Source organism: Alnus glutinosa, chromosome 1, assembly GCF_958979055.1.
Source record: "Alnus glutinosa chromosome 1, dhAlnGlut1.1, whole genome shotgun sequence".
NCBI classification, from domain to species: Eukaryota; Viridiplantae; Streptophyta; class Magnoliopsida; order Fagales; family Betulaceae; genus Alnus; species Alnus glutinosa.
The window spans coordinates 6,632,673-6,659,326 of NC_084886.1; the positions used below are offsets into that span (position 1 = coordinate 6,632,673).

The 26,654-nt window shown below is 37.2% G+C and overlaps 1 protein-coding gene across 3 annotated transcripts; it reads left to right on the plus strand.

Moving 5' to 3' along the window:
* The first annotated feature begins 458 nt into the window (after positions 1–458).
* LOC133869017 (CSC1-like protein At1g69450) lies at positions 459–20,350 on the plus strand. 3 transcript variants are annotated; one of them, XM_062306001.1, is made up of 11 exons: positions 464–720; positions 1,923–2,255; positions 3,049–3,204; positions 4,278–4,341; positions 11,676–11,885; positions 12,984–13,175; positions 13,617–13,915; positions 15,348–15,624; positions 16,680–16,955; positions 19,662–19,895; positions 20,059–20,350. In XM_062306001.1, the coding sequence occupies exons 2-11, from the start codon at positions 1,975–1,977 to the stop codon at positions 20,215–20,217; spliced, it is 2,148 nt and encodes a 715-aa protein (XP_062161985.1). In that variant the 5' UTR covers positions 464–720; positions 1,923–1,974; the 3' UTR covers positions 20,218–20,350. The 3 variants fall into 3 exon arrangements, with proteins under 3 accessions (XP_062161993.1, XP_062161985.1, XP_062161990.1); XM_062306006.1 differs by having other exon boundaries at positions 466–720; positions 2,108–2,255; XM_062306009.1 differs by lacking the exon at positions 16,680–16,955 and having other exon boundaries at positions 459–720.
* The last annotated feature ends 6,304 nt before the right edge of the window (positions 20,351–26,654 follow it).

Sequence of the window (26,654 nt, forward strand, 5' to 3'; positions counted from 1 at the left end):
CATTTTGCGTGGAAAAGAGAGAGTAATTTTCAGGTTCAACATCATGATTGTGTTTTATATTTGAATTATATATGTGTGGGTGATAAATTGTCTAAGCGCCGTCGCCGTCGCCGGTTCAGTCGTTTATCAATAACCTATAGACTGAAAAATATCTAACATGGGGATGACATAAAAAAAGAAGAAGAAAAGAGGTGCCTTGTCAATTAAAATAATTTATGATAATAAATTCACCATGATGCACAACTGTACAAGATTTCGATTTAAGTAGAAGGAAAGGACAACTAACTCCTGGCGCCGGCGCGTATTTGACTGGTAGTTGGCGGAGTGCTACTGCTAGCCCTGGACTACCAGCGGCTGTTCCTTTCTCTAATAAACCTGAACTTCCCAAAATCACCTCAAACAAAAAACCCCCTCTTTTTTCGTTTTTTATTTAATTGGGTGAGTAAAATAGATGGAATTCCCAAAAAGATTCGTCCAAGTTATTTATTTGGACAACACAAAACAATGGACATAGCGAGGCTACAGGGGCACTTTTGGCATTACAATCACTAGGAACTAACTAGAAATCAAAACCAGGCGCTAGGAATATCCCAGGTGGATTTTCTTTTCATTGAAGAACAGTTACAAACTACAACATCAGTAGCTACAATCTGTTGTTTTTACTATATTATAAGGAGTTCAAGTTGGGTTCACTTCGCTTCACAGCGCCAACAACACGAGGTTTGAATTTCTCTTCTCTCCCACTTTTGGATAATTTTATGCTTTATATAGTTGTTTGTTTGTCTCTGTGTGTGTGTGTGTGTGTTTTTGTTTGTAAAGTGTCCTTCTTTCTTGATATACAATTGTATGATTATTGACATTTGAGCTTTGAATCCAAATTAAGTATATGGGTATCTTGGCTTTGGCTCTGATTGTGTGAGAGTGAGGGCAACAGTGAGAGTCGTAAATTATAAGAATTCGAAAAAACCCAACATTTTCCTGTTGTAATTCCTGGGATTCAATTGTTGATACTTCTACTCCGGCATTTGATCCTGAACAAGAATCCCCACCTTCCCAAAAAGAAAAAAACCTCCAGGGTTTTTGGTTATTCATTGACTGCTTATTAACTTAAGTGAAAAAGTACAAAAGAAAAGGATAGAGGGAGATTTCTGATTATAGGTAATGACTTAGATTTATTCCTAGCAAAAGGGAAAAAAAAATGACATATATTAATTACTTAATTGGATTTGTTTTTGGTAGTTGTCTCATAATTTGTGTTATTAAACCGTGATATCAGTCATGCAATCAGCCGCAACGGACCTTACATAATGAGTCATGAACATCGCAGTCATACAATTTTATCAAACCTATAGATTGTCAGAATAATTCATCCAAAAAAAGATTGTCAGAATTGCCATAGATTGCCGATACCAGAAGGTATTGGCTGTTACGTTGCAGATATCGCATATGTATGTATGTATGTATTACCAGTCACCTGCATCCACACTTTTCTGTTAGTTTCTTCTGAAATGGCATTGATATAGAACCATGTCAACCATCATAATTATGCTCATCTCATTGAGCATAATTGATATAGCTTTTGTTTTAGTTGACTCTTAAATAAGTTTCACTTTTATATAGTTCCAAGATCCAAATGATATGGATCACATAATACATGCACACACACACACATTATCCATTTATCCTTTTGAGGATATTTGACTGTAGGATATTCACTTTATTATTCTTTTTGTTTTCTGCATTTCCATCTGGTTCAGTTTTTTAATTTATGTTGCACATCCCCGCTGTATCTAGTAAATTTTCGTCTGTGCACTTTTATTTAAGTTGTTGTGGCACTCTCATATGGTTCTTACATCATCGACTTAAGTTATTTGTGAATTTGTTATTGGTATCCATAAGTATTTTCTTTATTCTTGGTGCAGTTTGGTGTTTGATAGGTCATCTAATTCGAGGTTTTGAGATTGCTCTGAAGAAATGCTTGTCTCTGCTCTTCTAACATCTGTTGGAATAAATTTTGGGCTATGCGTTTTATTCTTCACATTGTACTCTATATTGAGGAAACAACCAAGTAACTATGATGTTTATATACCACGCTTGTTGGTTGAAGGAACTTCTACACGGAGAAGTGGTTTCAACCTAGAAAGGCTAATACCTTCTCCTGGTTGGGTGAGAAGGGCGTGGAAGCTTTCTGAAGACGAACTACTGTCATCCTCAGGCTTGGATGCCGTGGTTTTTATGCGCATTATAACCTTCTGGTAAACTGGGTCATTCATCAATGCTTACTTCTTATTTTGGTCATGTAACTTTTGTTTGTGTGTGTGTTTACTTTTTGAGGGAGAGAGAGTTTCTTTTGCATTCTAAGTAATTGGACAAGATAAAATAAATTAAAGGAAGAGTTGCATGCAAAAGTATTGGTGTGGTTTTGTTGAGAACAAACATGAAGAGAGGTTCTTAGTTGAAGACTCTTTTGATTGTAGGTGTATTCCACTCGATGTGAATATTTACAAATATACTTTACTGAATTAGTGAAACTTAATTAACACCGCCTTAGATGAAAGAATTGGGGAAAAGCAAAGATTGAGTTATAAGAAAGGAAAAGAGAGAGTTTGCAAATTGATTTGGGTTGGACCTATTATGGACTGATGGCTTCTCACTTTATTGTTTCTTTGTCTTTGTCTTTTTTCATTTAAGGGATAAGCCTTGTCAATTTCACAAAGGAAGTTTCATTACAAATGAATATGGCATTAAAAAACATGCACAGCGCACACGCAACACTCAAAATAAATGCAATTGGCAGCAACTTTCCATTACAAAGCAGCGGGTAATATTTGCTATTATCTGCAACATTACCCTTGTGTAATGTTGTTGCTTGATGTGGATATCACCTGTCTGGACAGTCATAATTAATTAAAAATTCTTGTCTTCTTGGTGGTCTTCTTACATTTCTTTCCTTTTCTGCCATTCTAGAGCACTAATAACTGTTGTTTTTGCTGTTGACATTGTTCTGTTATCTTGACGCAAAGTCGTGCTTTTATGTGAATAATGCAGTTTGAAAATATTTTTGGTTGCTGGGATTATTGGGGTCTTTATTCTTCTCCCAGTGAACTGCACGGGAGATCAGCTTGAAGGTGTTGACTTCGTTGATTTTTCAAATAATTCCTTGGATGTATTTACCATTTCAAATGTAGACAGTGGCTCAAAAAGGTAAATGTTACCTCAAAATTTTATTTACATATTAAGCAAAGCTTAGAGTGAAGTAATTTCAAAATAGTAATGGTCCTCACCCTTATTAAAGAGTGGAGGAAGCACTCATATATTTGGCAGTGAGTTTCAATCACGTAAAGCGCAATCTAGTTGTGGTCCTTTGTCCAGTTCTAGTGGAGCATGGATTGTAACTGAGGCTGATATGATTTGTAAGACAGTAAGAGTATCTTGTGTAGAGTATATCTGACTTACCTGTTGCTTATAAGTCGATTTCAATAATTTGCAGGTGGTTGAGTGTCATTTAACTTGACTGGACTTTTTCCTTTCTGAGATTCTACCATGCTGTGCCTTGAGTTGTTTTAAAGATTACATATATTCAAATTTGAAACTTTGAATGAAGTGATCATGGGTCCATGAAATAAATTTTTATTTTTATTTTTTATTTTTTTTCATTTCTGATGATGGCTTATATTGTTGAGCTTTGCATCTATCAACTACCTCCATGCTAGCCCTTAGCTTTAAAACCAAATTTGTAAACTTGACCAGCCATATATTACTGCAGAAAACACTAAATATGAAACCTTGTATCTGAAAGCTATGTTAGCTCTTCTTCAACATCACTTTTCCCATAACTGTTTGAGGAAAACTCCTCCCACCTGCCTCATTTCAATGTAAATTCTTTTATTTCTTCCAATTTCATCATGAATAGGATTTAGTGGCTAAAAATAGTTCTCTATTATTTTAGGCTTTCTTTCCACCTCATCCGGCATTCTGGGTATCTTTGGCGTGGAACATGAGTATCCTGCCTGAGTAAAACCTCCATGCTAATTAAGTAACCTAGAAATTTTGGGTGGATCTGTTAAAAAATAAGCTTCTTAAATTTTTTCTCAGTGGAGTTTAAGGAAATCTGAGCAGGATGAAATGATTTCGTAGTTTATATTCATGACTTCATGCTTTAAAGATCCTAAGAATTTGATGAACTTCAATTCCATCCAGAATTTAATCTTGTACTCTTATAACTGAGGTAAGTACGAGGAAAGACCTAAAAGTTTTTTTTTTTTTTTTTCCCGCAGGTTGTGGATTCACTTCAGCGCTGTTTATGTTGTCACTGTGTTTGTCTGCTATCTACTGTATTATGTAAGTCAATTTAGCAAAGTTCTATCTGGATGACTAGATAAGAGATCTAACTTGATCTGAATTTGATACTTGTTTAACTGACACCTCCAGAGCCCTATCCCTTTACATGAGATTGGAATTTTAATGATTTTGGGACTGAACACTTATCATGGAGGGTAAAGAAAAAGCCAGGATGATATATTAGATTTATGTCTTGGTGGTAGACCTTTACTCATCACTTAGTGTTCTCTTGAAAGGAAAATATTGACTGGAGCTTCTGAATTTGATGGTATGATCCTAGCATTCTTCTAACGTTGCTTGTTAAAATGTATGAACTCCTAGCAAAAGAAGTAAAAGTCCAGAATATCTAAATGAAGACAATTATGGTTATAACAGTCATACAAGAGCCAAAACTTTTGAAGATATGCTGCTGATTGGATTCTGATATGATTTTCTCGATTTGATTTTCATTTATTTCCCAAATATTGTATTTTCATATTAGACAGTATTGCTCCTGTTTATAAACAATGTAATTGTATCAGTGATATTAGCGAGGAAAATAAGACCATATTCGCATATTCTTCCTTCTTCTTTCTCCAAATTTTCCTTCTATTTCAACTTGGTATCAAAGCAATTTTTTTCCCGTCTTGAGCGTCTGTTGTGCCGCTCATGCTTGTCGCGCTAACAGCCTTTTTGGTCTGCATTTGTTGCCCCGCAGAGCCATGATCGAAACTCTTCAGGTAGTCTGAAGTTGTTTTTTCGCATGGGTCTGTTCCGGCATTACACATGGGCGACGACATTACTGTGCCAATCGAAGATTTTCTCTTCTTCTTGATTGGGTGGTTGCACGGTAGAAGATTGTATGAGGGTGAGGAGACTCAGCAGTAAGATCTGAGTTGTTCTCTAAAGAAATCATGGCGTTCTGATTCAGCAGTGAGTTTTCCAGCGATTGTGCAATGGTAGTGGAGGAGACAACCAAAACGACAAGTCATTTTTGAATGGAGACTCAAACGGTAGGTCGTATAGTCATGGGTAAGACGACATGTCATACAACGTGGACCCAAATGACAGGTTGTTCCCCCCGAGACAAACGACAAGTCAGCCTCACTAAATGACAGGTTGTTTAGCGCAGCTTCATAAAAATTAAAAATAAATAATAATAATAAAAAAAATATTAAAAAACAGAAAAAATGTTGTTCCACTTTTGTTGCTTATATATCATATGATTCGCAGTGGGTAGTTTTACTTCATTGAGCCTAGTTGTGTAGTGGATTTTTCTTTTTTTTTTGGTTGGATGTCTGAACTCAAGATATTAGAAATGAGTAAGACCTTGAAAACTCTCAGAAAGGGGATAGAGAGTCAGGTGGCTTTGTAATGCCCCGAACATTAATTAGGGTAAGCATGCTTTAATTATAATTTAAGGATGCTAGGGTTGGTTCTCAATTTGTAAGTGTGAGATTTGGACTTTTAAGAATTTCTATGCTTGTCAAACGTTCGAGTAGGACATCGAACGCTTGATGACGAACGTTCGATTTGGGTCTCGAACGATCGAGTGGGACGCCGAATGTTCGCTTGTATCCCTGGACCCGAATGTTTGATAGTGCAACTGAAAAAACCCTAAAACCATTGGTCCGATGGCACACCGAACGTTTGATAGTACAACCGAACGTTTGATTAAAGCCCTAAGAATGTTGGTCCGATTGTACATCGAACGTTTGATGCCTCCAGTACTTGAAAAATCAAATGGTTCAGTCTTATCCTAAGCTTTCGACGCCTATAAATAGGAACCTTGAGCCCCATTTTCAATTTCCTCTAGTTTTAAAACCCTAGTAAGAGTGAGAGAGTGATTTGGAGAGAGAGAATGAGTTCTCTTGGTTCTTGTTCTTCAAAGGAGGTAACTTTCCTAGTCTAACTTGTTTTTATTAGGTTGTTATCTTGTTTCTAACCTACTGTTTAGTTAGTTTTTCGTGCCCTAGCTTATGGTTTTCAATCTCTAGTTAGTTTTTGGTTTTAATACAAAATTAGTGTTGGATTAATGATTTAATGATGTTGGACATACCATGTTCTGCATGGGAGTGTTATTATGGTTTAGGATTGTGTTAGAGATCATGTTAAGGCCTTGGATCATGTTAAAATAAAGTTTGGAAGGACTTTTGGTTCAGAATGGGTTTTTGCGCAGAAACGAACGTTCGACCCTTTTGGTCAAACTTTCGACATCGAGGCAGAACATTCAATTGCTTTTGGCTGGATGTTTGATGACCAGACAGTAAGCCTATTTTGAATAGTTTAGGACTTAGGACCTTCTTAGCTCGAGATTAGAGGGTAATGCTAGGTCTTTTCTCATATTTAGGTGTTGGAGAATCAGAGACGGTTTCTGTGGAGAATTAAGCGATTGAGGTAAGCGGGCTATCATGTGCTTTATAAATAATGACCCGGCACATTTTATGTATAATGTTTTCAAAGACAAACCCGGTTATCTTGAAATAAATGAAGAATATTTTATGCATGAAATGTGTGACTTGGATTACCTTTTTATAAATATTGTCTCAAATGATGCATAACATGATTCAAAGACTGCTTATTTACGTTAATTATGTGATATGAAATGAATTGCTTATGTGTAAAGGTTATGAGATAATAAATAAGGCCACAAATACCGAGCATGTGCGTGTGTTTTTTAATAAATATCAAAAGCAGTGCAACGCACCCTGGGATTGGGTGTGGCCACACCAGATGTTAGCCCTAAATGAAGGAGGCTAGGCTGATAGGGTTCCATAGAGAGGGGTTGAACGGACCATTCTTTGCCGAAAGGTGATGTGTAGGATAAGCACAACCTTACTCTTGGGGATTAAACAGAGTTAAGAGATATTTATATAATAACCTGACCCTGAATTGTAGATGGTACAAGTAGTTGCAAGCAAATCAAGGACTGACCTTGCTTTGTAGATGGTACAAGTAGTTGCAAGCAAAACGAGAAATGGCCTTACTTTGTAGATGGCACAAGTTGTGGCAAACAAAGTAAGGATAGAAACAAAAGTTTATATAAAGCTATTATGTATGAAATAAATATGCTTGCAAAAAGAATGATCATAGTGAATGTTTAAGAGAAATGATATAAAAAATAATACTTTTATGTGCATATGAATTGTTCAAAGTCACACACTAGTACCGGCTTACTTGCTTACTAAGTGGTAGACTTATCCCTTACTTTCTCCCCCTATAAAACATTTATGTTTTATAGTGAAGCCAGTTAGGTCTTTGAGTTACAAGGATCTTAAGGCGGACGCGACCATTTGGAGTAATGATATTGATCTGGTTATGCTTGAGGACATTGCAAAACTCGGAGGTCGCTTATGGTGAATAGTACTTTCGGGTGATGCCACAGGCCTAGTTTATTTGTGTATTAAAGGTTTAGTATAGAAATATTTTATAGTGATGGAGTGTATATTGTAAGGATTCCAGTTAATGTAATGATTTTTAGTAAATGCTCTGGTTGTCATTATTAATGTTGATAGAATATTTTATGTTTTCGCTGCGTAGTATTCTCTTTTTTAGGAGTAGAGATCCCTGAGTCTTATTCATTGTGGAATGAGATTGGGAGGCGAATCGTGAAGTTAATTATCAGTTAATTAATTTCTAGAGGCATTATAGGCTTCCCACAATGAGAATCAAACTCTCCATGCACAAGACTCAAGATGTCGGGAGACTAGTTGGAAACTTCGTGGTTGTCCTACAAGAAGTCGAGGGGGTCGTTCGGGAGGTGGAACCGGGCCTTAGACCAATCATGCTTCTATGGTAGAGAAGAATTTTTTCACACCATAATCTATTTCTATTTATGCCTATATGGGTGTTTTTAGCAAGGAAGAGGTAGACATACTTTGTCGGCTTAGTTCTCAATTGGAAAAATTTGTTGGTGTTTTTAGCAAGGAAGAGGTAGACACACTTTGTCGGCTTATGTGTCGACTAAAAATATTTGTTGTTGCATCCTCCTCCTTTGCTCATACAGGTAATTTGGCCATGACTTTGAATGCATCCTCTCCTCCATCTGATGATTCTTGGATCATTGACTCAAAGGTCTCCGATCATACGACCGGTATATCCTCCTTGTTTTCTTCTTATAATCTTTGTTTTGGCAAGGAAAATGTTAGAACAGCCGATGGTTCTCTCTGGTCAGTGTCTGGTAAAGGATTCATATTTGTCACGCCTTCCATGTCATTGTCATTTGTCCTTCATATACCAGATTTTGCAGCCAATTTATTGTCCATTGCTCTTATTATTCGTGAGTTAAATTGTAGAGTCGTCTTCTATTTTGATTATTGTTTTTTCTAGGATCTGGTACTATCTAGATTCTCATCCCATGACACATGGTCGGCTCATACAAGCTTGTCACACCACTCGGTTAGATGACTATGTAGCTAGAATTTGGCTTTGGCATCTGTGGTGAGGACATCCTTCTTTTCTGTTATTGCAACGAATGTTTCCTTCCTTATTTTTGCATAATCATGTTTCTAAGTTTCAATGTGAAGCTTGTGAACTTGCTAAACATCATCGAGTGTCATTTTCTCCTAGTATAACTAAAAAGTGATGCGCCTTTTGCTCTTGTTCATATTGATGTTTGAGCTCCTTCACGAGTGGTTTCTTTATCTGGTCATCGATGGTTTGTATCTTTCATTGATGATTTTTCTTGAACCACCTGGATCTATTTGTTAAAAGATAAAAGTGAGGTGTCCTCTATTTTTTTCAGAAATTTCACCGCATGATTCAACCCTTATTTAATGCCTCTATCAAAATTGTCTGTTTTGATAATGGGGGTGAGTATCTATCCAGTAGTCTTGGTACCTTTTTTTGTGAACATGGTATTATCCATCAAACCACTTGTGTTGATACTTCCTAGCAGAATGAAGTTGTTGAGCGGAAAATCAACATCTTGAGGTAACTCGGTCCATCGTGATTGATATGCATGTCCCTAAATCTTATTAGGGTGATACCTTACTGCAGCATATCTCATCAATATGATGCCCTCACATGGTTTTTCAAAACACCTCTTGAGGTGTTGTCCCCACCTTTATCTACTTTCAAAGGTGTATCTCCAAAGGTGTTTGGTTGTGTTTGCTTTGTTTACATTCATGGTCCAACTCGGGGAAAATTAGATTCCTGTGCTCTCAATGTATCTTTGTGGGTTATTCTCCTATTCAGAAGGATATAAATGCTATCATCCCACATCACGAAAGCGTTTTGTCTCGATAGATGTTACATTTTTTGAATCACAACCATATTTTTCGTCTACTCACACTTATCTTCAAGGGGGAGTCTGAGTGAAGAGAGGTTTTCTATGATAGTCATTTACCTACCCCTACTCCTATCCGTGCTCCTGTGCTAGAGCATGACAAACACGAGCCGCTTGCTGATGTGTCTTCTACTGCCGAGTTGTATAAGCCACCACCAATGGATGAGCTAAGAGTTTGCTCCAGACGCCAGAAAAGTAAATACTATTCCTATTGATACTTTCTGAACATCTAATCCTAACTAAAGAAGAGTGAGTTTTACACAAAAATAACACATGGGGAGCTAGTCGTGTTGCCTAGTGGAAAAAAGGTGGTTGGATGCAAATGGGTGTTTACAGTGAAGCATAAGGTTGATGGGTTAGTGGAAAGATATAAGGTGTGATTGGTGGGAAAAGGCTTTACTCAAACTTATGTGATAGACTTCATGGAGACGTTTGCCCCGATAGCAAAGATGAATTCTATCCGAGTCCTTCTCTCTTTGGCAGCAAACTTAGATTGGCAACTTAAATAGCTTGATGTGAAGAATGCATTACTTTGCGGAGATTTAGAGGAAGAAGTATACATGGAACTTCCTCTTGGTCCTCAATTCTCATCAGCTAAGGATAAAGTGTTTAAACTGAAGAAAGCCCTATATGGACTAAAACAATCTCTGTGGTCATGGTTTGAGAGATTCTCCTGAGATATGCAGAGATTTGTCTTTGAACAAAGTTAGCCAGATCATACGCTGTTCATAAAACATTCTTCATAGAGAAAGGTAACTGCTTTAATTGTTTATGTAGACGATACCATGTTGACTAGAAATGATAATTAGAAAATGCAGAGGTTGAGAAAATATTTGGCCACTGAATTTGAGATAAAAGACCTAGGCCATTTAAAATATTTTCTGGTTATTGAAGAAGCAAGATCGAGAAATGGTATCCTCCTTTCCTAGCGAAAATATGTTCTTGATCTGCTCAAGGAGACAAAAATGCTCGATTGTAAGGATGTTGACAATCTAGTAGAGCAGAATAAAAAGTTAGAAGAAAGTTGTGAAAGTCCTCTAGTGGATAAAGGTAGGTACCAACAATTGGTTGGCAGGTTAATATATTTGTCGTACACTCGTCTAGACATTGCCTATGCAGTCAGTTTAAGCATTCACCCTAGGAACCTCATATGGAAGCAGTTTACTTAATAATTCGTTATTTGAAATCTTCACCAGGAAAGGGATTGTTGTTTGTTTGACATGATCACGTGAATGTAGAAGCGTATACATACACAAATTGGGTTGGGTCAGTCATGGATAGAAGATTTACTTCGGGATATTGCTCTTTTGTGGGAGGAAATTTAGTTTCCTGGCATAGTAAGAAACAATCAGTGGTTGCTAGATCTAGGACAGAAGCTGAAATCTAGACTGTGACTCATAAGATATGTGAGTTATTATGATTGAAGATTCTATTGAAAGAATTTGGATATGATTGTAAGGAGCCTGTGAGATTATACTGCGACAGCAAGGTCACAATTAATATTGCTCATAATCCAGTCCAGCTTGATCGAACTAAGCACATTGAAATTGATAGACATTTTATCGTGACTCATAAGATATGTGAGTTATTATGATTGAAGATTCTACTGAGAGAACTTGGAAATGATTGTAAGGAGCCTATGAGATTATACTATGACGACAAGGCCGCGATTAATATTGCTCATAATCTAGTCCAGCTTGATTGAACTAAGCACATTGAAATTGATAGACATTTTATCAAGGAAAAGTTGTGTGTGGGGTTAATTTTCACACCTCATGTGAAGACAGAGGAGCAACTGGCAGATATTTTGACGAAGGAAGTGTCCAATAGTGTTCTTCATTAAGCCTTGTGCAAGCTAGGCATGCGAGACATCTTCGCCTCAGCTTGAGGGGGAGTGTTGAAGATATGCGGCTGATTTGATTCTGATATGATTCTCATTTATTTTCCATCTATTGTATTTCCATATTACCAAGGAAAATAAGACCATATTCTCTGTATATTCTTCCTTGTTTCTCCAATTTTTCCTTCCTCTATTTCAATGGTTACTGAATTGCATTTCATTCTGCAGGAATACAAATATATTTCTTCAAAAAGGATCGCTTATTTTCTTTCATCAAAACCTCAGCCACATCAATTCACCATCTTAGTTCGCAGTATTCCTGTTTCTGCCGGGAACAGCATCAGTGACAGTATTGACAACTTCTTTAGAGAGTATCATCCTTCAACATATCTGTCACATTTGGTTGTTCGTCGTACAAACAAACTACGGAATCTCATTGTAAGCATTTAGTGTTTATTGTCCTTTCAGATGTACAAACTTCTGTTTTCCCTTTCCCCATAATGGAATTCTTCTTTCTGAAAAATCAATTTAATTGTCAGGAAAGAACATGTTTGTTTCTTCTGGTAAAATACAGAATCATGGATCCTTTATTTACTTGTCAGAGATTTTACTTTTGGAATCTAGTCGAATAGTATGTTACTTGTGATTTGTTTCCATTTCTGTTTTGTATATTTGAATGAATCCATTTGTTTTCTTACTTATGATACATATTTCTGAAGCATAACTTTTTTGATTGAGGTTGTAGTATATGTATGGATAGTTGAGCATTATTACTAGCATTTACTCGGTATATGACTTGACAATAGTTACAAGAAACAACATCTGGATACCAACATGGAAGAAAGAGGAAATTACAGTTCACAAATATGTGAATTGTGAAGCAGGGAGATGATCTGGAATGATGCAGTTGGGGCATGGTATAGTGTATTCATACTTTGACCTTCTCTTGAAGCACATCTTTCTCAGAGGGAAACAGAGGAAAACCTCTCTGGGATGCTGAAATCTCAAAAGAATTAACAAGCTAGAGGCTATTTCATCCATAGAAAAAGTCATGAGTCCATTGTGAAACTGTCATTTCCACTGTCCATTAAGCTGTCATAGCCTCCACTTATTAGAGGAAAAAAAGCCCAAAAACCCTATTGACATTAAATCATAAAGTCCTGACCATAAATATAACAAAAACAATAATTAATAGAAAGATGTGAATATCCTTGAAAGCCCTAGCTAAACCAGCACAAACAGTAACATTACAGTAAGTATATTTTACAAATAGCTTGCTGGTCTCTAAATCACTTTCGTTCAAACAGTTGCAAATGCATGGAAAAGTATGCCTTTATTTCTCTTTGATTTAATGTATATTTCATATCAATTTAAGCCTTTTTATTTATTTATTTTTGAAAGTAATTTGTATAATATTTAAAGACATATTTAGAGTATTGGATGTGAAATATGAGTGCTAAATCGTAGTTCATAGCCTTGAATACGTAGACTTCCTTTCTATGCCTCATTGCTAACATGGTTTCACTTTTCCCCTAGCATGATGCCAAGAAGTATTACAAAAGGATTATTCGCTTGCAATCAAATCCTACTCAACACAGGTATGGGTGTAACAATTGCTTTGGATTGTTTGGACGCAATGTTGATCTTGTGGATCATTATGAAAAGAAGTTAGAAGACATAGAGGAGAATGTGAGATTGGAGCAATCAGATGTTTCATTGGCTGGAGAAGTATGTGCTAAACTACTTTCTTGTCATCTTGTAGAGATTTTGTCTTTTGTTAGATTTTACGTCTTTTTGGTGGGGATCTTGTTCATAAATTCAAGTATTCATGCATATTGGTGTTGTTTTTCTTTTTCTTTTTCTTTTTTATATTTATTGTGTATGAATCATATGCATCAAATTTAGTCATATCCAGCACTGGGTACATTAGATATTGCAATATTATACATCATTGTTATAATATGAATTCTTTAAGTTTATAGCTATTATGTTACAAGTATTATTCCTGGGTGTGAAATGGTATACATATATTCTTTCTTTAACGAAAAAGGAAGTTCTAGCTGCCTTTGTAAATGAGTGTAATATATTCATAATGCTTTGTTAGCTCTTTGTTACTATTGTGGTACCTGGTGCATTCTATTAACCTGCATTCTTTATCTATTGTAAAAGGAAATTCCTGCCGCCTTTGTGTCCTTCAAGTCTCGGTATGGTGCTGCAATTGCTTTTCATTTGCAACAATCAATCAATCCCACTCATTGGGTCACAGAGCAAGCTCCTGAGCCTCATGATGTTTACTGGCCTTTCTTCTCTTCATCATTTATGCGAAGATGGATTTCTAAGCTGGTGGTTATAGTTGCATGTATTCTTCTTACAATCTTATTCCTTATACCTGTTGTAGTTGTGCAAGGTCTTACTAACCTGAGTCAGTTGGAAGGTTGGTTTCCTTTCCTGGAAAGCATTCTTACCATGTAAGTAATGTTTTTGTTGTTATGAAACTAATCTATTTCTTGATTCCAAGTTCCATCTCTCTTTAAACTACAATTTCCAATTAGTAATGCAAGCTAACAAATGGTTTATAAACAATATGAGTACATATTACCATAATAGATTTGAAACATTTATAGTTTTCAAGATATTTTAGTATATCCTGAAGTATTCACCACTAATTTTTTCATTACGTAATCATAAGTTTAAGCTAGCTTACCAAAATTCAAACTAATCGTGAAATTTTATGGTTGGTGATTGCCACTGACAGAATAAACACTTCAATCAGGAGATTATCCGGCTGTCGATGCAATTTTCAGAACTAGAGAATTTAGTTTAATGGACTCATGCATACTTGTGCTGACAATGGTTCAGAATGATTATGGCTCTTATTCTATTGAATAAACAAGATTGAAGTCTTCAAACTCGTAGATGTCTAAAGAGTCAAATTTTGCATATCTATTGCGTTGACACCCACATACAGCAATGAAGAATTTAGTTTTCTAGTACATTTTACCTTTCCTTGTACCACGTGGCTTTAGCAGTTGACTGAAAGAAATACACTTACGCTTCAGGTCTTATTTGGGACCCTAAGTTCCCAGAAATAGTCAAAATAATAATGGCAGGTCCTATCATTCAAAGCTACAATTTGAAAGATGGCCTTACCTTCTATGTTATCAGTAAAGGGCTTTCTTTATTCTATCTGGCTCTTCCGCAAAGGTGTATGATCATACATGTTTTTTCATGTATAACCTCTTATTAATGTAGAATTCTTTATCAGTACTCCCTTGTCAGTGTCACTATAATATCTCCTTGTTAAAGCAGTGATGTTGTCATTCAGATAAAATTTAAGTATAGAATCACTAAAAAGAGAGGCCGAAAATCAAGTATTGTGAAATATATGTTGAATGAACTAAATTCAGGTTTTTCACTCGGCTACACTAAGATTTCTTTTTCCTAAAACAGAATGCACACTTCTTCTATTGCTTACTGCTTTACTGCAGAACAGTGAGAGGCACTTTTGATACGGGAAACCTCCCCCCGCTGGGGGTGTGGGATGCCCCCTGTATATCTGTCCTTGGGAGATTTAACTTTGTTTTGTTATTCTAACTAATTGTTTAAAGGAGGAATTTGCACTTCGGTTCTTTGATAGGAGATTTGTAACAGTGATTACAGAGCAGTGAGTGCTTCCCATCTGGAGGAATATTTTCTTGCTTAAGAAAATTGCTTTGTTCTTATGCAATGACCTCTATGGTAATTTTGTGATACTATATGATCTGTAGTTACCCATATGCAGCTTAAAGTCAGGAGCACGCTAATTTGTTGATATTTGAATGTTTTCGTGTGCAAACTTTGTTCCTGCTTTCTTTAATTTCTTGATGATGCAAAGTACTGACTCTACGTGTCTTCTTGCAGAACATTCGTTAGTGAAGTAATTACAGGATACCTTCCCAGTCTAATTCTTATGTTGTTTCTGAAAACGGTGCCTCCTGTGATGGAGTTGCTTTCTTCCATTCAAGGATATGTTTCCCATAGTGCCATAGAAAGGAGTGCATGTATCAAAGTACTGTGGTTCACAATATGGAACATTTTCTTTGCAACTGTATTTTCTGGATCAGTTTTATATCAGGTTTCCATCTTCCTCGAACCCAAGAATATTCCTGCGAAGCTAGCCGTTTTGGTTCCAGCACAGGTGAGACTAAGTTCCCCGTGGAAATATTGTTTAAAATTGAACCTGGTTTAGGTAAAATATTTCGGGGCTAGCACAAATAAATCCATGAAGGTGAAACGTACTTAAGAATGTTATATTTTTCTATTTATTGACTTGCAGTTGGACAGATGTATATGGTCTACTGACTCTTAAGATATTTGCACTCATTTGACTATGCATTTTAAACTAAATATAGAAAGGATAATGATCTACTTGCTGCATGCCGTAGGCAATATCCATTGTGTTTTCTTTCTAGGATGTCATTTCTCTTTTCTTCATATTTAATCTCTTGATAGGATGTAGTACATATGACTATATAGTTCTTTTCTTTCTAATAATAAAGAATAATGGTACCTTTTCAACTCTGGTTACTTTTACAGGGTAATCTGACTACCTCACATGTTCAACGGCCAAGTTGTTTTCCCGAATCCCAGAAATGGATTCAGATAGTAATCCAGTTTGGGCTTATGGACAGATCCGGTTTTTGATTCAGTATATTAGTTGAATTGGTTTTAGAAAATCAATTTATAAAATTCATTGATTCGAAGTTTACAATCCGACAATTATGACCTGAATAGCTAATATCACCACCAAAAAAATGAAGTTCCTCCTATGCCCGAGTAGCAGATATACTTTTGAAATTCATATCAACACATGTTTGCCTTTGAAATCAAACTTTACCTTACGAATTGATCTTTGCACTGGTTCCCATGTTCACTTGCTGTTTCATTATTCTCTCCAATATATATATATATATATATATATATATATATATATATATAAAATAGTCACAGCTTATAGCTAGTCCAAAAAAGAAGAAGAAATGGCCACACTTAGTACCTATGCAGATATGCAGCCAGTAAAAAGCTTCATCAGATATGTTTAACAAGACAGATCAGAATACAAATGACATTCCATATAGTTTAGACGTGATACAAAAGGAACACAAAATGCATGGGTTTATGTTTTGACACAATCATATAATATCACCAGGTTCAAATGTTTTCTTTGTTATGACATCATTTGTTTGGCTGTAGGCATCATTTTTCATTGCTTATGTTGTCACATCTGGATGGACAAGCGCTTCATCCGAACTCTTTCGCCTTGTCCCTCTTGTTTGGGGTCTAATAACAAAACCTTGTACAAGAAGTACGGATGATGAACTTGAAGTTCCAACTATTCCTTACCACAGGGACATTCCAAGACTTCTTTTCTTTGGACTTCTTGGGATTACATATTTTTTCCAAGCTCCATTAATTCTACCCTTCCTCTTAGTGTACTTCTGTCTTGGATACATCATCTACCGTAACCAGGTTAGTTGGCTATCTCTTATTCTCCTAATCTTCTTTGGGTGCATTTCATAACTATTGAGAAAAATAAATGGTGGGCTTATATTATTTTCTTCCACACTAACGTTTATTATTTATAGGAGAAATACAATTCAAGATAACGATAAATATAACAAACCTAAATAAACTGAACTACCATCAGACATAGATAAAGGTAAACTCAACTAGATAAAAGATAAGGATAAAATCCTCTACTACTCCCTCTCAAGTTGGAGATTATCATATAATCCCAACTTGGAACAAATAAGTGTACCACATCCATGGAGAAGGGCTTTTAGGGAGTAACAAAATCTACCTATCACAAACAACTTGTCACAAACAGAATCAACGAACTTAACAGACCCTAAAACCCTGACTTGGTCAAGAAATAAACTGAATTGGTCCGAAAACCAAATGAATAGGCCAAAAACAAACAGAATCGACCCAAAAACCAATTGACCCAGCTGAAAACATACCAGCTGAAACAACACCATACCAGCTGAAACTCAATGAAACACGACAACCGGAACCGGCCGAAACAACACCATACCAGCTGAAACTCAATGAAACACGACAACCAGAACCGACTGAAACAACAATTGAACTGACTGGAACTCCATGAACTCGACCGAAAACAACCAAAACGAGCTGAAATACAACTAATCCAGTTGAAAAAGTAACTGAACTGGCTGAAACTCACGGTACTCGGCCGAAAACCTTTGCAACATACTGGATTCACATGAAATGCACCAGAAAGTAATGGAAACCGGCGACCACATACAGCTACACAACTACAACAACCAATAGCCAACTACACCAATGAGGTCAAAGGTGACAGCAGATGCTGCCGTCAACCTCCAACCACTAAGCCCACAACACAACACACGAGAGGAAAGAAAACTAAGAACAAAAAAAAAAGGGTCTAGATAGTAAGAAAATTATTGAACCTTAGATTTGGTTCTGATACCTGTTAAAGCATTGATTAAGTAATTAAATTTATCTCTTCCTATTAGCTTAAGCTTTTGGGATAAGTGGTGATTTAACATAGTGTCAGAGCCAAAGGTCCTGAGTTTGAACCTTGATTCCGTCATTTACCTTTCATTTCAATTAAATATTCCACGTGTTATGCCTCACCTATTAAAAGGGAGTCTGAGTCTACACGTGAGGGAGAGTGTTAAAGCATTGATTAAGTAATTAAATTTATCTCTTCCTATTAGCTTAAGCTTTAATTTTAGGATAATTGATGATTTAACAATACCATATAACGATCCAGAGAAAGCATTAGCCACACTTGCACTATGACTTCAAAAGTACTAGCCAAGTTGCAATTGGAGCTTCCTAGAATCGCTTATAAAATCCAGTCTCACCTAGTAAATAACCATTGTGAGATTTATCACCCATGAGTTCCTTTAAAATCCAACCACTTTATGTGGGCTAATCATCTTTCCAATGTGGTACCAGGGTGTTGCAATCTTCTCCTTAAATTTTTGACGTCCTTGTTAGGGCCACATCATGCAATGTTTTAGTACCACATGACATTACTAGGTTGCTCCAATACTGTTTGTAATGACCCATGGAAAGTGCTAGTCATATATGCGTTATCACTCTAAAAGGACTAGTCAAGTTGCAATTGGAGCATCCCTAGAATCGCTTATAAAGTTCAGTTTCATTTAGTAAGGAACCAATGTGAGACTTAACACCCATGAGCTCCTTTATAATGCACCAACTCTATGTGTGTTAATCATCTTTCCAATGTGGAACTGAGGTGTTATATACCATGTTGAGAAAAATAAATGAACTTATATTATTTTCTCCTAAACTAAAATTTATTATTTATAGGAGAGATACAATTCAAGATAACGATAAATATAACAAGCGGAATTGCCCCCAAACCTAGATGAGGATAAGCTTAACTAGATAAAAGAAAAGGATAAAATCCTCTTAATAGTAACATTTACCTTGTAAGTTTATCATATTGAGGTAGGCTCTTTAGTCATGTTGAATTGTATATCAGATAAGTAATTTACACTTTAAAAGGCAAAATGTAAAATTACATCAAAACTGCGATAACAATAAAAATAAAAATGATTATAAAAGAGAAAAAGCTTTGCTTTTTTTTTTTTTTTAATGTTATTTTCATCCTCTAGCAATGCTAGACGGATCCCCATATCCAGTAAAGGTGCCCTAGATTGGACAAATTGATTTCATTCCTACTTATTCAGGCAATGAAGTTGGGCTACTTTAAATTTGTGTGGGTAAAAGTAAACAACAGACTTGGTTATATCTGTGTGGTGCATGCAAAATAGATAATAAAGTGAATTCGAATAAGTCAAAACTTTTTATTTATTTATCAACAGTTCATGCCCCTAAGATTGTATCATTGTACACCTTGTGTTCTAAGTCCAAAAAAAAAGAAAATACTAACAGCTTTTATTAATTGCACATGATTACTGATGTTGGAAAGTACTAATTAATGATTCTAAGAACATTCCTTGTAAGATTTTCCTATTTCGATGGTGTACCTAAAGTTCTTTTTTTTTTTCTTAAAGAAAATAAAGGGAACAGCTACTTGTCATTTTGTTTTCCATGTTGCCCGATTTCGAAAGTTTCTTGTAGCAATAATTTATTTAGACATTTGGACTGAGCTCAAACTAGCTTGTGCTAATTCCGGCCCACAAATTCACTTTGCAGTTCATAAATGTATATGCACCAAAGTATGAAACTGCTGGGAAGTTTTGGCCTACCGTACACAATTCAATGATATTTTCTCTGGTACTCATGCATGCTATTGCTGTGGGAATCTTCACGCTGAAGAAGCTCTCTCTAGCTTCAACTTTAATTTTCCCTCTTGCAATACTCACGCTTCTCTTTAATGAGTACTGCCGGAAACGTTTCCTACCCATCTTCACTGCCTACCCGGCTGAGGTATGTTTACGAGTCCAGTACTGTGAGACCCTAAGCCAAAGGGGTGCCAAGTTTTCCCATTTCTTCCCCCACCCCCACATTATTCTCTTTTAGAATTTATTACCATTACTGCCTTCAAATCTTGCACTTTGACACTGACTTTAGTTTTCATGCATACTTTCAGACTTTGATAAAGAAAGACAGGGCAGACGAGAATGATGCTGCACTGGCCGAGTTTTTAGATAACTTGGTCACTGCTTATCAGGACCCAGCATTTACGCCAATTCATTTCTCTTCAAACGACGGTCTTCACAGTCCCCTTATATCATCTGCTGAAGTTTGAGCCTGAGATATGATTTTATTTCTACCATATTACATTGTCTGGTATTGGTGGTGCCTTTTCTTTACTGCCATTTTCATATGTAATGCTTGATTCTTTTTACTTGAGCAATAAGAAATGTCCTGCTTTGTGTGCATGCGTGTGCATTCCCCCCACCCCCCTCTTATGCATATGCATGGCTAATGACATATTAACAAAGTTTGCGTTCGAATTGGGTTGCTAGCACTACAAAAAAATGACCGTTTCTTGACGGTTTTTTTCTAGACGGTTTTTAGAACGTCTAGAATTAAAGTTTTACAAACGGTTTTTTTGAAAACCGTCTGTAAAAAATAAAGGGATAATTGCACCGTTGGTCCTTGTGGTATGCCATAATTATTTTTCACTCCCTATGGTTTAAAAAGTTCATGGGAGGTCCCTGTGGTATGCAATAATTACGTTTTACTCCCTGGGTCGATTTTTCGTCCACCATTTTGACGGAATCTGTTAGCCCTACACGTCAGCGCCACGTGTTGCCAATAAGATGGCGACACATGTCCATCTTAATAAAAAAAATATAAATTTATTTAAAAATAAATAAATAAACTAATTTTTTTAAAAACAAAACAAAAAAAACAAAACAAAGAAAAAAGAAAAAAAGAAAAAAAAGAAAAAGGGCAGGTCAGCCACCCCTTTGGGGGTGGCCGCCGGGGGTGGCGCGTGGCCCCCCCGGCCACTGGGGAGGCCGCGGCCACCCCCAAAGGTGGCAGGGGGTGGCCCCCGGCGGCCTGAGGGGTGGCTGGCCTGCCCTTTTTTCTTCTTCTTCTTCTTCTTCTTCTTTTTTTTTTTGTCATTTTCTTTGTTTTTTTTTTTTTTTTTTTAAAAAAAAAAAAATAAGTTTTTTTTTTTATTAAGATGGACACGTGTCGCCATCTTATTGGTGACACATGGCGCTGACGTGTAGGGTTAGCAGATTCCGTCAAAATGGTGGACGGAAAATCGACCCAGGGAGTAAAACGTAATTATTGCATACCAAAGGGACCTCTCATTAACTTTTTAAACCATATGGAGTGAAAAATAATTATGGCATACTACAGGGACCAACGGTGCAATTATCCCAAAAATAAATCCAGACGATTTTAATCAAACCGTCTGAAAAAATATAGACGGTTTTAACCAAACCGTCTTTAAATTTATATTTCTGGACGGTTTTAATCAAACCGTCTGGAAAAATACAGACGGTTTCATTAAAAACCGTCCAAAAATAGAAATTTAAAATTTTTTCAATTTTTTCCATATGGTTTAATCGAACCGTCTGGATTTATTTTTATGAATTTTTCGAATTTTTTTTCCATGTTCTTAATCTCTTGCCCGCACACCTTCCTTTACTTTCCCTGCTAAATCCCTATTGTCCCTCCGACCCTCCCCATACACTCGACCTCCTCTCCCCAACGCCTCGCTCTCTCTCCCTCTCTCCCGGCGGTTCAGTGACCCAGGTCGACCACCATGAGGTAACTACAGGTAAGATCTCGAGGCTCTCTCTCACGTCTCTGATCTCGAGTCTCTCTCTCACGCTCTCTCTTTTCCCCTCAGCAGGGTACTACCCCTCGGTCCGCCCACTACCAATATCCGGCGTTGTTTCCAGCACAAGAGCATCAAGGCACATATTTGGGACACAGCCGGCCAAGAACGGTACCCCCGGCCAAGATCTGGGACACAGCCGACCAAATCTGTGCTCTTGTTTATTTGTATGTGGGTTTGAGATTTTGTGTTAATCTGATTTGTAAAAATTGGGAAATTAGGTGAAGTATGTGAATTTTTGGGTGTTTTGGAAGTTTTTCTTGCATTTTCAACTTTGAGAATGAGCTTCGATGCTTTTGGTTTATTTATTAGCAAAGATTGATTTTTTATTCGGATTATTTGATGTCTAGCTTCTCATATTTTCTCTGCTTTGTTTGGTTGCTGAGAAAATACGCATGATCAGATTGTGATATATATCTTAGGTTGTGTTGCATCATTTCAGGTGAAACAACTAAAAACATCTGATTTTTTTTTTTTTTTTTTACGATTTCTTCAGGAGTACTCTCATTCTCGCCGAGTACCAATGGGAAAAGGAGCACAAGACTGGAAAATGAGAGAAATTTTATGGAAAATGAGAGAAAATTTGATGCAAAAGAGGTTCACGAGTGCGAGGAAAAGGAGAAAAATTCTGATGCGGGATTGATCTTCGAACCAAGAGACATTATTATTATTATATAAAAAAATTGTAATTAAAAAAAAATAAAAAAATAAAAAAGATTCTGGACGGTTTGGTCCAAACCGTCTGGAATTGCGGACGGTTTTGCCCAAACCGTTCGTAGTCCGAATTAGCGACCCATTTTCTTGGACGGTTTTAAACCGTCCAGAAAAAACCGTCTGGACCGTTTTCCAGACGGTTATTTCCAATTTCTGGACGGTTTCAAACCGTCTAGAAATCCTGATTTTTTTGTAGTGTAGCAATTTTTTCAGTTCAATTTATTGAATTGATATAGAATCTTTTTAAAAGTGAGTTTACCGACTTCATTCTAATCTTTGAATTTGATAGATTTTCTTCCCAAACCTGTAAAATATAAGAAAATACAAAAACAATACAAAACATCAAATTATAACAAAACTAAGAGATTAACATACGTGAATTAAAGGATATAAATGTGTAACATTCAGCACTTATCAGTGATCACCAATAGGTGGGTGAACCTAGTAAGATATGAACTTATAGGGCAGCACTTGTATGGGCCAAACTTATGATTCGTTTGTAACTAACTTTTTTTTATTTGGAAAAAAAAAAAAAAGAAAAAAAAAAAAGAAGAAGAAGAAGAAGAAAGAAAGAAAGAAAGAATAAAGAAGATAATAAACTATAGAGTGCTGCTAACTACAACTATTAATACAGATTTCTTTATAAATTGACGTGGTGGTAATTCATAATTAATGAAATGATTAAGTAAAAAAATTGATTTGTCAAATTTAATTATTTAATGGTTGATTGTTACCTGTACACTCTTAATCATTTCATCAATTTAAGGAGATTATAATAAAAACCATCATACCTTAAAAAAATTTCCTAAAGTGTATAGTGATGTGATCATTTTGCTATATAGTATATTATGTTATATATGTTGCTAAAAATAATTGTTAGGGAAAATATTAGTTTATCAAAGCCCATCAAAATCATTTGGGCCCAACCGGTTCAACCGCCCCGACCACCCGACTCGAGTGGTCGACCCGGATACCTCGTAACACCCGAGTCCTCGAACATCTCGGTATTACCCGAGATTTAAGGGACACGACGCATGATACATAACTAGATCGTGCACCCGACTTGTCTTGACAAACATGTCACCCATAAAGGATCGTGCGCCCGAGATAGGCGGTCATGGAACCCGAAATGTCCTTGCACCTGAGGCCACGTCTTCCTCAACTACCGACCCCCGCACAAACCGGGAACAATCCTAACTGCTCCTCAATCTTTATAAATACCAGAGTCTCTTCAGATATTAAGGTACATGTTATTCTATACTTCTAAAAATTACTTTGCTAATAATCAATATTTTCTGACTTAGGCATCGGAGGGGGATCGTCGGCACCCCCCCGACGCAGTGTTTATTATTTTGCAGATCATAAATAACAAGGCGAATCATCATCTGACACGTTACCATGTTGAAAACTATATCAACAGTTTGGCGCCGTCTGTGGGAACGACTAATCGTTTCTTGCAAAAAAAAAAAAAATCAGAATGGTGACCACGCGATCAGACAGTTCTCTCGTCTCTAAAATCATGATTATGACTGGCTGAACACGCCTTCTTCCCCAAATTGTTCATCATCCGTGGCAAATATCTGCTGATCTACAGTAAATTTGCACAGATCTACGTTTGTACATCTCAATTCTGCATCCAATCACGCCAAATCGGTGCTGGCCTTTGCCATATATGCAGATGTACTATCATCCAGATCTACATAAATCTGAGTTCACAAACAACTGATCTGCATCCAGCTATATCGGAGCGCTTTAACGCGCATCAAACCAGTGTTGGACCTCACCGTATATACCAGAGCAGATCTACGATCAACCTATTCGATGATGTCCAATCCACGATAACACACATCAGATCCATGTTTTCTCATGAAATATATATAGAGTGGTAAATTAGAGGCCAGATCATGTTCGTACAATTCTTGCAACACCTATTGATGCAGATCTGGGTTTATGCAAAAAAAAAAAAAAAAAAAAAAAAAAACTCCAGATTTGCACACACACGTGATGACATCACGTGGCTTTAAATTTCTGTCGGCAAGAACTTGAAACAATGATGAGTTGCTGGAGACCGAAAAGGTGTCGCCATGATGTTGTCACTCACGGTCCAGAGATACCATGCCATTTTCGCCGGATTTCCAGATAAGTTAACTATTTGCTTTGTGATTTACAACACCCAATCATGTTTTATAAACATAGCCTACGTAGATACTTTGCTATTTCCTTCTTTTTAAGATAAAGACAAAAAGTACATATCAAAAGCAAAAAGAGAGTTGACCAAGTCCTCTTCAACAATGGACAAACCTTTACGAGTGGTTTTCATAATTAAAAACTTCATTGAAGTGATGCCAAGAGGAATCACGCACCTTGACACTTGTACATGCTGGTGATAACAAGGACCGTCCACATTAGCTTGACAAGTCAAGAACCAAGACTGAACCAGGCCTCGGTGACCCAAAGGCAAGGAATAGCAACCCAATCCAGATTGTGAAAAAAGCCCAAAGGCGTCTCTTCGGGACGGCCCCATGCCCGAAATGCCACCTCCTTGGGTCAGCCTTCGGATCGAGAAGGCGACGAGACAAACGCAAGCCAGACATTGGATCCTCAGATCTTGGGATTTCTTGTGCACTCGCCAACTGTTCTGGGTTGAGAGTGAGACATCGTGATCAACCCGGAGGCCCACAGCACACACGGGCAGAACCCAGAGGCGAGGGCTCTCAGATCGTATGGCCCCGTCCCGGTCCTGACCACGAGCGAATGAGTTCCATTTGGTTTGAGTTCTCCAGCTTCTCCCTTCCCTGGTCACCAGCCGTTCCCTGAGGCTTGATTACCTAGCCGTTCTCTCCCAGAGGATCGCCTCGAGCTCGGACTTCTGCTCCGGGGCACGGAGTCACGAAGCATAAGAAGACGGTGGTTTCGACTTTGGGACCTGGATCCTTGGATGTATTTTCAGCGACTTAGTTTGTCAACTCTGGCGTCGTTGTCGGCAACCAGGCGAATCCATTCTCTATGCGTCAAAATCTGGCTTTACCGCTAGCAGTTCAAGTGATTGCGTTCAGATCCGGGTACTCTCCTATCCTTCCTAAATATCTTCCAGCGGATTGGCAAGCTAGTCCAGTACCCATCGGGCCGAAGAACACGACCCCCTGTACAACCGCGAGTCGGCAACGACTCGGTAAAGGAGGATATAAGTGGGCCTCCTCTAGGAGGAACTCCCTTACAGAAAATAAGTTGGAGCTCTCCGGTTAGATACCCAAGCACATACCTAAGCTCCAAAGGACTAAAGGTCGCTGCTGTGAACTTGGATCCTAGAGCCAAACGGTTCCGAGACGTGCAGAAAACATTCTCTGGAAATGAACCGAGCCAGTGACTTCAATAGCTCTGGCACAACCGCAAGCCCGGACCAGATCTAATGCTCCACGGTCCCACCTTTGTCCAGACTATCACAATCCTCGCCATAGGCCAGAGACCATTGTTGCAGCCGATGTTTCTACCCAGACGATCTACTTGACTTGGAGGACCGGATATCTCAGTTCGCCAGCTGCACTTCCTGCACATCCTTACAAGCCGTGGGTCATCATCGGTACAGTACCTAGTGAATCATTGATCAAGGAGCGAGCAATTGCCCGGTTTAATGATTCGGTAGGATCCACAAGTGTGATAACAAGTCAGTGCTCCTGATGGTTTTGGCTCAGACGTTTGAAGGAGACTTCTCCTCAACTCGGATGCGGCTGTGTAGAAGTACAAAACATCAAGCCTTAATAGCATATATATATATATATATATATATATATATATATATATATATAAAAAGAAAAAGAAAAAAAGAAAAGCATCACGCAAATCTCCATCCCTACTTATGTTTGCCTTCATTGAATATACCAGATAAGTCCGAACTCTACTTTTATCTCTGTATATTGAACTATCAAGTGGAGCTCTGCTTCCCTCATATTCAATACTTTTAGCCTTTTGTCATCTTTCATGTGCACTACGAGACGAATTGATGAAACTTTTAAGCACATAACATGAGTTGTATTTTCTCATAAAGTCAAGACTGCAAAATAAACGCCACTTGCTTGGCACAAGACATGGGGATTATACCATGTTCATTACTAATCACTCCTATAAAGATACTGGTTTGACTTTCAGATTAAGCATTTGCAATAGTGCAT

Bases quoted from the DNA above. Each gene is read 5' to 3' on its own strand.
- LOC133869017 (XM_062306001.1), top strand. From the start codon at position 1,975: ATGCTTGTCTCTGCTCTTCTAACATCTGTTGGAATAAATTTTGGGCTA. The intron at 13,916-15,347 runs GTAAGTAATGTT...GTCTTCTTGCAG, and splicing joins CTGGAAAGCATTCTTACCAT to AACATTCGTTAGTGAAGTAA. The intron at 15,625-16,679 runs GTGAGACTAAGT...GTTTGGCTGTAG, and splicing joins CCGTTTTGGTTCCAGCACAG to GCATCATTTTTCATTGCTTA.